This window comes from Dendrobates tinctorius, unplaced genomic scaffold (genome assembly GCF_039654945.1).
Source record: "Dendrobates tinctorius isolate UK_male_01 unplaced genomic scaffold, ASM3965494v1 ptg000029l, whole genome shotgun sequence".
In the NCBI taxonomy this organism is placed as follows: domain Eukaryota; kingdom Metazoa; phylum Chordata; class Amphibia; order Anura; family Dendrobatidae; genus Dendrobates; species Dendrobates tinctorius.
The window spans coordinates 22102151-22115627 of record NW_027361697.1 but is presented as its reverse complement, the minus strand read 5'-3'; the positions used below and the strand labels follow the sequence as shown (position 1 = coordinate 22115627).

At 47.3% G+C, this 13477-nt stretch overlaps 1 protein-coding gene across 1 annotated transcript in view; it reads left to right on the top strand.

Moving 5' to 3' along the window:
- Positions 1-13477, top strand: part of BTBD8 (BTB domain containing 8) — a 118214-nt gene that overhangs the window by 44564 nt on the left and 60173 nt on the right. The window contains exon 7 of the mRNA XM_073571461.1: positions 1982-2078. Coding sequence (XP_073427562.1) covers positions 1982-2078 — 97 coding nt within the window. The remainder of the gene's footprint in view (positions 1-1981; positions 2079-13477) is intronic.

Here is a 13477-nt window from a genome sequence, read left to right as displayed (position 1 = left end):
ATTGTGTGGGACCTTCTTTAGTATAAGGAATAGGTCGCCACAAAAGATATTTATGATTGTTTGGTGGCACATTTCCCAGTATAGGGATTTTTGCTTATTGTTGGCAACTTTTGTGAAAATATTATTTGCATATGGTGCATTATACCAATTGCTTTTTCTTATTTTAGGTTTTATATAATATCTGATCAAATAATTACACACAAATATATATATATATATATATATATATATATATATATATATACAGTGCCTACAAGTAGTATTCAACCCCCTGCAGATTTAGCAGGTTTACACATTCGGAATTAACTTGGCATTGTGACATTTGGACTGTAGATCAGCCTGGAAGTGTGAAATGCACTGCAGCAAAAAAGAATGTTATTTCTTTGTTTAATTTTTTTTTAAATTGTGAAAAGTTTATTCAGAGGGTCATTTATTATTCAACCCCTCAAACCACCAGAATTCTGTTTGGTTCCCCTAAAGTATTAAGAAGTATTTGAGGCACAAAGAACAATGAGCTTCACATGTTTGGATTAATTATCTCTTTTTCCAGCCTTTTCTGACTATTTAAGACCCTCCCCAAACTTGTGACCAGCACTCATACATGGTCAACATGGGAAAGACAAAGGAGCATTCCAAGGCCATCAGAGACAAGATCGTGGAGGGTCACAAGGCTGGCAAGGGGTACAAAACCCTTTCCAAGGAGTTGGGCCTACCTGTCTCCACTGTTGGGAGCATCATCCGGAAGTGGAAGGCTTATGGAACTACTGTTAGCCTTCCACGGCCTGGACAGCCTTTGAAAGTTTCCTCCCGTGCCGAGGCCAGGCTTGTCCGAAGAGTCAAGGCTAACCCAAGGACAACAAGGAAGGAGCTCCAGGAAGATCTCATGGCAGTGGGGACATTGGTTTCAGTCAATACCATAAGTAACGTACTCCACCACAATGGTCTCCGTTCCAGACGAGCCCGTAATGTACCTTTACTTTCAAAGCGTCATGTCAAGGCTCGTCTACAGTTTGCTCATGATCACTTGGAGGACTCTGAGACAGACTGGTTCAAGGTTCTCTGGTCTGATGAGACCAAGATCGAGATCTTTTGTGCCAACCACACACGTGACGTTTGGAGACTGGATGGCACTGCATACGACCCCAAGAATACCTTCCCTACAGTCAAGCATGGTGGTGGCAGCATCATGCTGTGGGGCTGTTTCTCAGCCAAGGGGCCTGGCCATCTGGTCCGCATCCATGGGAAGATGGATAGCACGGCCTACCTGGAGATTTTGGCCAAGAACCTCCGCTCCTCCATCAAGGATCTTAAGATGGGTCGTCATTTCATCTTCCAACAAGACAACGACCCAAAGCACACAGCCAAGAAAACCAAGGCCTGGTTCAAGAGGGAAAAAATCAAGGTGTTGCAGTGGCCTAGTCAGTCTCCTGACCTTAACCCAATTGAAAACTTGTGGAAGGAGCTCAAGATTAAAGTCCACATGAGACACCCAAAGAACCTAGATAACTTGGAGAAGATCTGCATGGAGGAGTGGGCCAAGATAACTCCAGAGACCTGTGCCGGCCTGATCAGGTCTTATAAAAGACGATTATTAGCTGTAATTGCAAACAAGGGTTATTCCACAAAATATTAAACCTAGGGGTTGAATAATAATTGACCCACACTTTTATGTTTAAAATTTATTAAAATTTAACTGAGCAACATAACTTTTTGGTTTGTAAGATCTATGCATCTGTTAATAAATCCTGCTCTTGTGTGAAGTTTGAAGGCTCTAACTTATTTGCATCTTATCAAACCTGCTAAATCTGCAGGGGGTTGAATACTACTTGTAGGCACTGTATATATATATATATGTATGTGTGTGTGTGTATATATATATATATATATATATATATATATATATACACACACATCTCTATGTTTATTTCTTGCCGCATGGTGATGACGATCCCCATTGATTTCTGCTTTCTTTCTCTTGTAGTCAGATACTCTCGGTTGCTGACATGTATGGGTTGGAAGGGCTTCGTGAAGTTGCTATTTACACTCTGAAAAGAGATTACTGTAAATTTTTCCTTAAGGTACTGAATCTACAATCTATTTTGACTTGTGATTGTATCTGTCTGTCCAGTAATCGTACAAGAAAAATGTACCAACATTTTCCAATAAGTGTATGTTCCCCCGGTCAGTATTGGCAGCTCCGTCCAAAGTGCTGCCGGCTTTTGTACGCGCTGTGATTCCGCATGTGTTCATTGAACCATGCGGAATCACCACATCGTATACAGAGGATGGTGATATTTATCTGGCGGAGACTGAGCGTTTCCGAGATAAATAGACATGCTGCGGTCTAGAAAGACACGCCACATGTTCGATTACACAGGGAAGCCGGAGGCGTCCCTGCACGCATAGTGGAGATACGATCTCATAAAATCCCCTCAACTATGCTGTAACATTTGGCCGCTGCGGATTGGACGCTGCTGCTGTATGCAGCGTACAATCCACAGCGTTTACTGACCGTGGAAACATACTCTGACAGTCCTAGATAAAGTATATAAAACTCACTTGAGAACCTTTAGGACAGATGGCCCAAGATGAAACAACATACAATCTGCCGCTCTAAATTTATATTTTTGTAACCAGAAACATGTAAGTGTTGTTAATTTTGGGTATTTTACATGAGAAAGATGAAATTTAAGTGCATATTGGTTGCTATGTAACTAGAACAGATTCCTATAGGTGAATGATAGTATTTATTATGCTTACATAATCTGCAGTGGTTTACAGATATTGTCATCGCTGTCCCCAATCTGAATTCCCCATCAGTATGTCTTTAGATTCTATTCTGTTAAACTCTGCCCACGAAATCCGTGTGCAAAGTAGCACTTTTTAATACATTCTGCAACTAGTCTCTAAATATAATCTTTTTTGTGAGCCAACCCCAGCAGGATCCCCTTTATATCCTCTTTCTCCTATGGCCACCATTCATATTAGAAAGAGTTGAGCAAAAAGATTTGAGCTGCTCTGGATCGGTCCTCCATGGCAGCCAGGTTAGGACAGTACTCTATGGCAGCTGATATTCTTGACCTGGAATCCTGAGCACTTCATGTGCTTACTAGGCCCCACATTCATCATGTTGTCGCTGGGCATTATAAGCGCGAGACTAAAGGGCATGTCACACTAAGAGATATCGCTAGCAATATCGCTATAACTTGTGACGTTATAGCGATATCTCTGTGTCTGATACTTACCAGCGACCCGCTCCCCCGCTGGTTATCGCTGATCGCGCGAGAACGTTCAGGACTGTTTCTCGTCGTCAGCTTCCCGTGGCGCTTCCTGCTGTGAGGACGAGCGACGCGTGGAGCCGGGCGGGAGGACGCAGGATCGCCTGGTGTGACAGGTAAGTAGCGACCCCCGTCCCCAGCGATGTCGCTGGTGAGATCTGCCTATGTGGCAGCTCACTAGCGACCACTTAGCGATGTACCAGCGATCCTGACCGCGTCATATCGCTGGTCGGGATCGCTGGTACACCGCTAAGTGTGACCGTACCTTAACAGGATGCTGGTCATGAACATGAAGACTACCCTGGTCCGGCATACAGTCCAGTCCTCCATGGCAGCCAGACCAGGGTAGGGTAACACGAATCTTTTCGCTCAACTCTAATATTTAATTAATCTGATGTATGGGGGCCTCCTGATGGTTTCCTGAATATTGATGTCTGATAAAATGAGCATTTATGCTCCCAGGAGGTGCATAGAATCATAGAATGTTAGAGTTGGAAGGGACCTCTGGGGTCATAGTGTCCAAACTGCTGCTCAATGCAGAATTCACTAAACCATCTCAGACACATGTCTATCCAGTCTCTGTTTGAAGACTTCCATTGAAGGAGAACTCATCACCTCTCGTGGCAGCCTGTTCCACTTGCTTAATATGTGTCGCCACAAGTGGTGTCAAATTGATTGACGTGGTGGTCACGTGTGCACAGTGTCCTTCCTTTCAGGATCTATGAGACTGACAGAGTACAGCACCATTTCCGTCCATCTCCTAAACATTGAATATTTGTCAATCGAGAGCTTTGCCATGTCACTCTGTTCAAACACCCATGGACCATGTGTGTAAGAACATTTTTTGTGTTTGGGTGGGGGGAGGGGTCTTATGGAATGGTGATAAAGGTTGACTCCTTAAAATGATAAAACTCGGTGTGCTTGCTGCTGCCGCTAGACAGTGAAAGAAACCTTTAGTTGTGACTGCTGTTATTTTTGGTTAAATATTTATAACCTAGCTACAGGCACTTTTATTTGAGAAGTAGTTTAGTTTTCTATTATGTCTTATCCATTTAGGTAAATTCCTCTTTGCATTAGATTGTATCCATTGTCCGTGTCGCTCATCCCATGTCTCTGACGTTACGGCACGGTGGTGTAATGGCTATGTAACACGTAGGATGGTCCTATCCATTACATACTCTCCTGCCTCCTCCTGGAGGTCCGCTGCAGTGCACGTGTTAGATCACATTGCTGATCTGCAGCATTATGACTGGAAAATGCTCACTAAGAAAGGGAGCAAACAGAGTTATGATATACATTAGAGAGACTGATGAAACAGAGGGTTCTGACTTGACAGGATATAATTTGATTTTCTGCGCTGTCAGTCAGCTAAAAGCTATCATTGCTGATCTGCTCGGAGCCATTCACAATGGGTGCGTGTGTGTCAGTGCAAGATATTTTCTGCTCCTTTATGGTATTGAGCAAGTCTATTAAGAGAATAATGAACGAAGCATTAACTTGAGAAGACGCTAAAGTCCATTTTCAACATTTTTGCTTCTGCTAGATTCTCTGAATAAAGTCCTTACGTGGTGCTCCACTGCTGCTGTAATCTGCAGGAAAACCCCACCGCAAGAACTGTGTTCAGTTTATCTGCAGGACCACCACTGTATGTGCAATGGAGGACTACATGGCGCCCATTAAAATCAATGCACTGCCCTTGTATTCCATGGATAATAGGTTGGGTCTTTCAGAGAGGAGGAGGCTCTCTTTGTAGCTGCTGTAACTTCTGCATGGGGTCGCTCCTCTGTAACTTCTGGATGGGGGACCCTTGTTACTTGCCTTTACTATTGAGCATAACTAGAATAGATAAGCCACTGTGTGCCAATGCTCCACTTGTAATTGGCTCTCTCCCGGCTGTAGTCCATGGCTGCTTTTGTCGGCTGTGTGTCAGCAGTATCACTTTTAGAAGTGCTATGTAGGAACAGATGTCTATAGCGCTGCTGCGTCATCTGCTGTCATCCAAGTGTGAAAATGTAAGCCAGCAATAGAATGTCTGTCAGATGATTTTGTAGGAGGATCCATTTCCTTCAGAATTATATTGATTGCGTTTGCCTCTTATTTAAATCGTTTATTTACTTCTGTTTTTGCTTTCTTTTTTGAATGGCGTCACTTTTTTCCCATTGTTAGCAGCAATAGTGCTCGCCAGCTAATGTGCACATTCATCGTATTAATCAACACAAAGTTGGGGGTAATGCAAGAGTTTTACCGTCGTCTTTTTATTCACTGTATCATCTAAAATCTCGTAATATTAAATGTGTAGTGCTCAAGGCAGTACTTTTTTTTTTTTTTTTTTTTTAATCCTCAGTCTTTGGGTATTCCCATCTTCTTTACTCAATAAAGCAGTTTGTTTTAGTTTTTTTTTACTGGGGAAATCACTGTTATGAAACTGGAACGTTCTTTAACGATTCAACATTTTCAGAACTTTGTAAACAAAAGAAAATAAAACTGGTTTGTGTCGCCATTTTCCAAGAATCATACACCTTTTTTTTGTTCCCCATTGATAAGGCTATAGAAACACTTTTTTTTTTTTTTTTTATATGCCAAACTAGAATTTATCCCAAAATAATAGTAATAAAAACTACGTTTTGATCAGTGCTTAATTTATTTTTTATATGTAGCAGGCTCCGTTATTGAATGCTCGCTTTAAAGGAGTTGTGTGGTGCAAATCGATAAGTTTGCAGTTACTCTGTGTGACTGCAGGCTTATGAATCCCCCCACTCCCTCCCCCAGTGCTTGGGACTGTGGGCTGCGTGGATTTGCTGATTTCTGAGCCCAAACTGGAGGGTATGTATAAGTTGTATAGTCCTGGACAGACCCCGTCCAGTAGAGGTGTCCTCACTGCATATGGAACGAGGCTGCGCCCACTGACCGGGAGTATGTTTAAGGCTGGAGTCGCACTACCGTAGAATAATGACGACTGCGCTATACAAGAAAACATCACATAGCACTCAGACCAGTGTTAATCTATGGGGCAGCTCACATCACCGTATCTTTTCTCAGGCATATTCGACGTGCGTGTAATAATAATAATAATCATCTTTATTTATATAGCGCCAACATATTCCGCAGCGCTTTACAGTTTAACAGTTTCAAAACACAAGTCATAAGTAACAACGTTAACAATACAATAATTAAAGCAAAATAAGCCGCCCCTGCTCGTGAGAGCTTACAATCTACAATGAGGTGGGGGAGATACAAAGTACAGGTGTGTATTTACAGTGATGTATTTACAATGATGGTCCCGCCATCTTGAGGGAGTGAGGGATGGATGGAGATAGTGAATGGGCTACTCATGCACACTTACACATAGACTTTGATTAGTGAAAGTGATGGGCCGCTCTGAACAAATGTGTTTTGAGGGAGCGCCTGAAACTATGCAAATTGTGGATAGTCCTAATTTCTTGGGGTAGAGCATTCCAAAGGATTGGCGCAGCGCGGGAGAAGTCTTGGAGTCGGGAGTGTAAAATCGCAGCATGCTGCGATTGTACGCATATATTGTCCGAAACTCGCCAATGCAAGCCTATGGGTGTGAGAAAAACTTGGACACCACATGGGCCATTCGTCTAGCTTGCGACAAATGCGCCCAAATTTTCCTCATTTCAGCCCGTTGAGCCATTAAATTCAATGGGGAAAATCAGTGAGAAATGTAAAACCATACGGATACATAGTTGCGAGAAAATTGCATTGCAAACATATTACACACGGATGACCATACGGAGAACATTGGTGCGACTCTCGGCATGGAGACTCGAACCGATTTTTTTTTTTTTTTTTTTTCATACGGTTAGTGTGACTCCAGCCTAACCGGCAAATCCTCGCAAACAGTGTGTGCACTGGATGACTGCAGACTTGGACCGGACAACCTCTTTAACCCCTTCACGACCTTTGACGCTACATAGGCGTCATGAAAAGGCGTGCCAAAATGACCCATGACGCCTATGTAGCGTCATGACTTTAAAACCCCCCTGCGGGTCGGGTGACCGGGGTCACTGAAAGGTCACCCGACCCACAGATACAGGGGGCTTTGTTCTTCACCATAGGGGGCGTGGCTTCGCTCCCACCTGGCTACGATCACTCTGATTGGCTGTTTCACTTTTAACAGCCAATCAGAGCGATAGTAATATTTCATCAGTGAAAATTGATGAAATATTACAATCCAGCCATGGCCGATGCTGCAGTAGCATCGGACATGGCTGGAGACCGTGATCTGACACCCCCCCCCCCCCCCCCAACGACTCACGGGGCCGATCTGCCCCCGATACCGACTGACGGCGGCGATGTGCCGCCGCCGTCATCTGCTCCCCTCCCCCTTCTCTAGGCTCCCACCACCTTCCGACCACCCCCCCCCCGGTACCTGCGATGTCCCTCTCCTGCTCCCGGTGTCCCGCGGTCCTGCTTCATGGGCGCCGCCATCTTGGAAAATGGCGGGCGCATTTGCAGTGCACCCGCCGGCTGCAGATTCATTCATTCTATTTTGATCACTGTGAGAGTTTATCACAGTAATCAAAATAGAATGAAAAGTAAACAAACCCCCTGCTTATCACCCCCATGAGCAGGAACAACTAATAAAATAAAGAAATTATTTTTTATTTTTCGGTTAGGGTTGGAAAGAGGGTTAGGGCTAGGGTTAGGGATGGAATTAGGGTTAGGGATAGGGTTAGGGATAGGGTTAGGGGTGTATTGGGGTTAGGGTTGGGGTTAGGGTTATGGTTAGGGTTGGGGTTAGGGATGTGTTGGGGTTAGGGCTGTGGTTAGGGGTGTGTTGGGGTTAGGGTTGGAGTTAGAATTGAGGGGTTTCCACTGTTTAGGCACATCAGGGGGTCTCCAAACGCGACATGGTGCAACCATTGATTCCAGCCAATTTTGCGTTCAAAAAGTCAAACGGTGCTCCCTCCCTTCCAAGCCCCGACGTGTGCCCAAACAGTGGTTTACCCCAACATATGGGGTATCAGCGTACTCAGGACAAATTGCACAACAACTTTGGTGGTCTAATTTCTCATTACCCTTGGGAAAATAAAAAATTGGGGGCTAAAGAATTATTTTTGTGAAAAAAAAGAAAAAAAGATTTTATTTTTTATTTTCACGTCTCTGCATTATAACTTTCTGTGAAGCACTTGGGGGTTCAAAGTACTCACCAGACATCTAGATAAGTTCCTTGGAAGGTCTAGTTTCCAAAATGGGGTCACTTGTGGGTGGTTTCTACTGGTTAGGCACATCAGGGGCTCTGCAAACGTAACGACGACCGCAGACCTTTCAATCAAAGTCTGCATTTTAAAACGTCACTACTTCCATTCTCAGCCCTTACGTGCACCTAAACAATGGTTCCCACCCACATATGGGGTATCCGCATACTCAGGACAAACTGGACAACAACTTTTGGGGTCCAATTTATCCTGTTACCCTTGTGGAAAAAAATTGCTGCCTAAAAATCATTTTTTTTTGAGGGGAAAAAAATGATTTTTTTTCATGGCTCTGCGTTATAAACTTCTGTGAAGCACTTGGGGGTTCAAAGTGCTCACCACACATCTAGATGAGTTCCATAAGGGGTCTAGTTTCCAAAATGGGGTCACTTGTGGGGGATTTCCACTGTTTAGGCACACAGGGGCTCTCCAAACGCGACATGGTGTCCAATATCGATTGGAGCTAATTTTCCATTCAAAGAGTCAAATAGCGCTCCTTCCCTTCCGGACCCTGCCGTGTGCCCAAACAGTGGTTTATGACCACATATGAGGTATCAGTGTACTCAGGAGAAATTGCCCAACAAATTTTAGCATCCATTTGTTCCTGTTGCCCATGTGAAAATGAAAAAACTGAGGCTAAAATAAAATTTTGGGGGAAAAAAAACCCTTTTTTTTTACCGATCAATTTGTGAAGCACCTTGGGGGTTCAAAGTGATCATTATGCATGTAGATAAGTTCCTTGGGGGGTCTAGTTTCCAAAATGGGGTCACTTGTAGTTGAGCTCCAATGTTTAGGCCCACAGGGCCTCGCCAAACGTGACATGGCAACCGCTAAATATTCCAGCATGTTTTCCATTCAAAAAGTCAAATGGCGCTCCTTCCCTTCTGAGCCCTGCCATGTACCCAAACAGTGGTTTATGACCACATATGAGGTATTGGTGTACTCAGGAGAAATTGCCCAACAAATTTTAGGATCCATTTTATCCTGTTGCCCATGCGAAAATGAAAAAATTGATGCTAAAAGAAAATTTTTGTTGTAAAAATTAAATGTCCATTTCTCGTTCGCCTTATTGGGGGACAGAGACACCATGGGTGTATGCTGCTGACACTATGCACAAAAAAAGTTAGCTCCTCCTCCGTAGTGTACACCCCACCGACCGGCAGGGAATTCCTCAGTTTAGCTTAGTGTCAGTAGGAGGTGGACACGGGTCTTTAATTAGACCCATATCTACCTCGATGTGCGTCGTTCCTTTTCAGGTTTTCCCAGAGGGATACAGTGTGAATGGTCACTTCTGTACTCCCACTAGGAGTCTGTGAGTACGGCGTGTACTGCCACCCCGTATCCTCACAGTTCTCCGTAGCAGGACCACCAGCCTTCCAGGCGGACGCCAACACGAAGATGTGTCAGCGATCCAGAGGGTCCTCGTCACCAGTCTCCCACCCACTCGCCTACCAGAGCCTGTCGGTTGGTTGAGACGCAGACTCTTCATGTACAGGTACTTTCCCGGGACGGGTAAGTATGGGGACCCTTTGGCCCGCAGCATTCCTCCCCGAGGGCACGTTTGCAGCGTCTTCCCTGGAGCAGGGATGCGGTGGCGCTGCGAACTCCTGCGCCCATCCTGCTCCTACAGCCAGCCCCTTCACCGCCCTCTTCTACCCCGACTCTCCGATCGGGTATTTCAGGGTCCTCTCGCGGCGGTGCTCATTTTGCGGCACCTCCGCGCCGGGCCTACCTTAGCGTCGCGGCCACGCCCCCCGCCCCTTTCTTCTAAGCGGGCTTCTCTCCTGCCCGTTCCAGGCCCTCCCACCGCCCTTCTCAGCCTGTTCGTGGCCAGGGGCGGCGCCGGATTCAACAGGCGCTTAGCTCCGCCCTCCTTCCCCTGAGAGCGCGTTTTTCCCGGTTTCATCTCAGGCGGTCGCCATCTTTGCAGCTGCACAGCCGGACGCCCCTGTCAGCCGGATATCGCTCCCTGGGCCTGCCAGCCGGATATCGCGCTGTCCTGCATCTGCAGAGAGGTGGATACCTTCGACTCTGGGGTAACCGGACCGTGAGTAGCTCTGCATCTGCAGGCTGACACCCTTCTCTGCACCCTGTCCCCCAACCTTCCGGCACTACCTCAGGTTTCACTATGTCTAACTCCAAATCTGACCGTAACCGCCCTGCGGCTCCCCCCTGCACTCTAGTTCTTTGCATGCTCTTCTTGCAATCGCAAACTTCCCTCAGGTCAGTTCACTTCCCTCTGCCTGGATTGTAGCAATCCTATTCAACCTGACGCCGCCGAGGAGCCATCTAGGGCCCCAGGCGAGAGTGAACCCTCCCCATGCCCGGCTGGGCCTCGTCTCTATCACAGTCAGTGGCAGACCTCATCAGGGTGTCTCAGTCCCTAGTAGCCGTTCTGGATAAGTTACCCCTGGACACCTCTACAGGGTCCAGCAGGCCTCAAGAGGTTCCATCTGAGTCGTCCAGCGTTAGTCGCAAAAGACCCAGGCAGGATCTCCAGCCGGAATCCTCTCCTCGCCCCATGTCACCACATAGTCCTTCTCGGCAGCCTCCCTCCCGGGCCTCCTCTCCCGAGTCAGGTGAAGCGCTCTCGGACAGGTCATCTGAGGGGATCTTAGAGCTGGATTCGGACCAGGATGCGAACATGAGGGTTACTGTACAGAACCTCATTGCAGCGATCCATCAGACCTTCGACATTGCTGACCCCCCTGCGAAATCCTCAGATCAGGAGGTTTCGTTCAGACGGGAGGAAACACCCTCCAGGGTATTCCCTTTACATTCTGAGTTTGGAAAGATTTTTACCAGGGAAAGAGGAGATCCGACCAGACGCTTTCAAAGAGGAAAGCGTCTCTGCGTTCTGTACCCGTTTGCTAAAGAGCTCACGGACAACTGGTCTGCCTCCCCCTCGGTCGACCCGCCCGTGTCCAGGCTTTCTACTAACACGGTTCTCCCGCTTTCAGGCGTGGCGTCTCTAAAGGATTCTAATGATAGGATTATAGAATCCCTAGCGAAGTCTGCCTTTGAAGCGGCTTCAATGGCGGTATGCCTAATTTTTGCTTCATCTTGGGCAGCAAAGGCCATAGCTACTTGGGCAGAGGATCTTCGTCAGGGGCCCTAGAGAAAGCACAACCAGATCGATTGGCCGATCTCGCCAATCAGATTTCCCATGCGGGGGATTATCTGCTTTCTGCTTCTTTGGATGCCGCATCCTGCGCAGTCCAGGCGTCAAGTAACGTTGTGGCAATCCGACGTACAATTTGGCTCAAGGCCTGGCAGGCGGGCCTGTCTTCTAAAAAGTCTCTTACCAATCTGCCTTTTCAGGGAGGGCGCCTCTTTGGATCCCAACTGGACCAGATTATTAAGGATGCCACCGGTGGCACGAGTTCTCTCCTGCCTCAGTCCAAGCCTCGCAGACCTCCACTAAGGCATCAGTTTCGACCCTTTCGGTCTTTCTGCCGTTTCAATACGGCGGAGAACCCATCCAACCAACAGACCCTAAGGCGCGCCAAGACAAAGTTTCCTTCAGGCCCACTCCTTCCTGGCGATCCAACTCTGCCCAGGGCAGACCATCCAGATCCAGATCTGGACGGTCTACATCGGCATGACTATCGTCGACTGCCGAGGGTCCCTTCCAATTGGGAGGTCGACTTCTCCTCTTCAGGGACGTCTGGCTGGCCTCAGTAGAGGACGCTTGGGTCAAGGAGGTTGTATCGTCAGGAAACAAGATAGAGTTCGTCTCTCTTACACGGGATCGTTTCTTCGAATCCCGTCCTCCAAAAGATCCAGCTTTGGTCCCGGGGTTCTTTATGGCCATCGACTCTCTCCTCAGTTCCGGGGTGATTGTGCCCGAATCGGAGCGGTTTACAAGGTTTTATTCAAACCTATTTGTCGTGCCGAAAAAAGACGGGGCGGTCCGACCCATCTTGGATCTCAAGCTGCTCAAGAAGAGAGTCCGTCTTCGCCACTTCCGGATGGAGTCGGTTCGTTCGGTAATCGCTTCCATGGAGGAGCAGGAATTCATGTGTTCGATAGACATCCAAGATGCCTATCTACATGTTCCCATATTCTCCGGACATCAGAAGTTCCTGCGTTTTGCGGTTCGCCAGGAACATTACCAGTTCGTCGCGCTGCCCTTCGGTCTCGCCACCGCTCCGAGTCTTCACGAAGATCATGGCTGCGTTGATGGCCTTGTTGAGGATCAGAGGTCTCGTTCTTTTTCCGTACCTCGACGATATTCTGATCAAAGCTCCCTCTTTCCAACAGGCACGCCGAAATTTGACGATCGTCCTAGACACTGTTTCCAATTTCGGGTGGATCGTCAACAGGAAAAAGTCCTGTCTGGTTCCTACTCAACGTCTTGTGTTTCTGGGCCTCCTGTTCGACACTCGTCGGTCAAGGGTCTTTCTCCCACAAGAGAAGATTCTCTCCCTACGGCAGGATGTACAATCGCTGCAGACCACACGATTTCCGTCCCTCCGAACAACCATGAGGGTCCTGGGAAAGATGGTGGCGGCGATAGAGGCAGTTCCCTTTGCCCAGTTTCACGCCAGACCTCTCCAACACGCCATTTTGTCGAGATGGAACAGGTCGGCTCTGTCCCTGGATCACCCTGTTCGTCTTTCATGCCGGATCAAGCGGTCACTCAACTGGTGGTTGACGTCACCTCTCATCCTCTTGGGGCGGTCTTTTCTTCCCGTTCACTGGCAGATTGTAACAACGGATGCCAGCCTCCTCGGCTGGGGTGCAGTGTTCCGCCATCACACTGTTCAAGGTCGTTGGTCGACTCAGGAAACTGCTCTGCCGATCAACGTCCTAGAGATACGAGCGATCCATGTGGCTCTCGTCCACTGGGAGAGGCTCCTCAGGGGCCTGCCTGTCCGGATTCAGACAGACCATGCCACAGCAGTGGCATATGTCAACCGCCAAGGAGGGACACTGAGTGTCTCAGCCCTGGCAGAAGAGTCCAAGATCCTTCAGTGG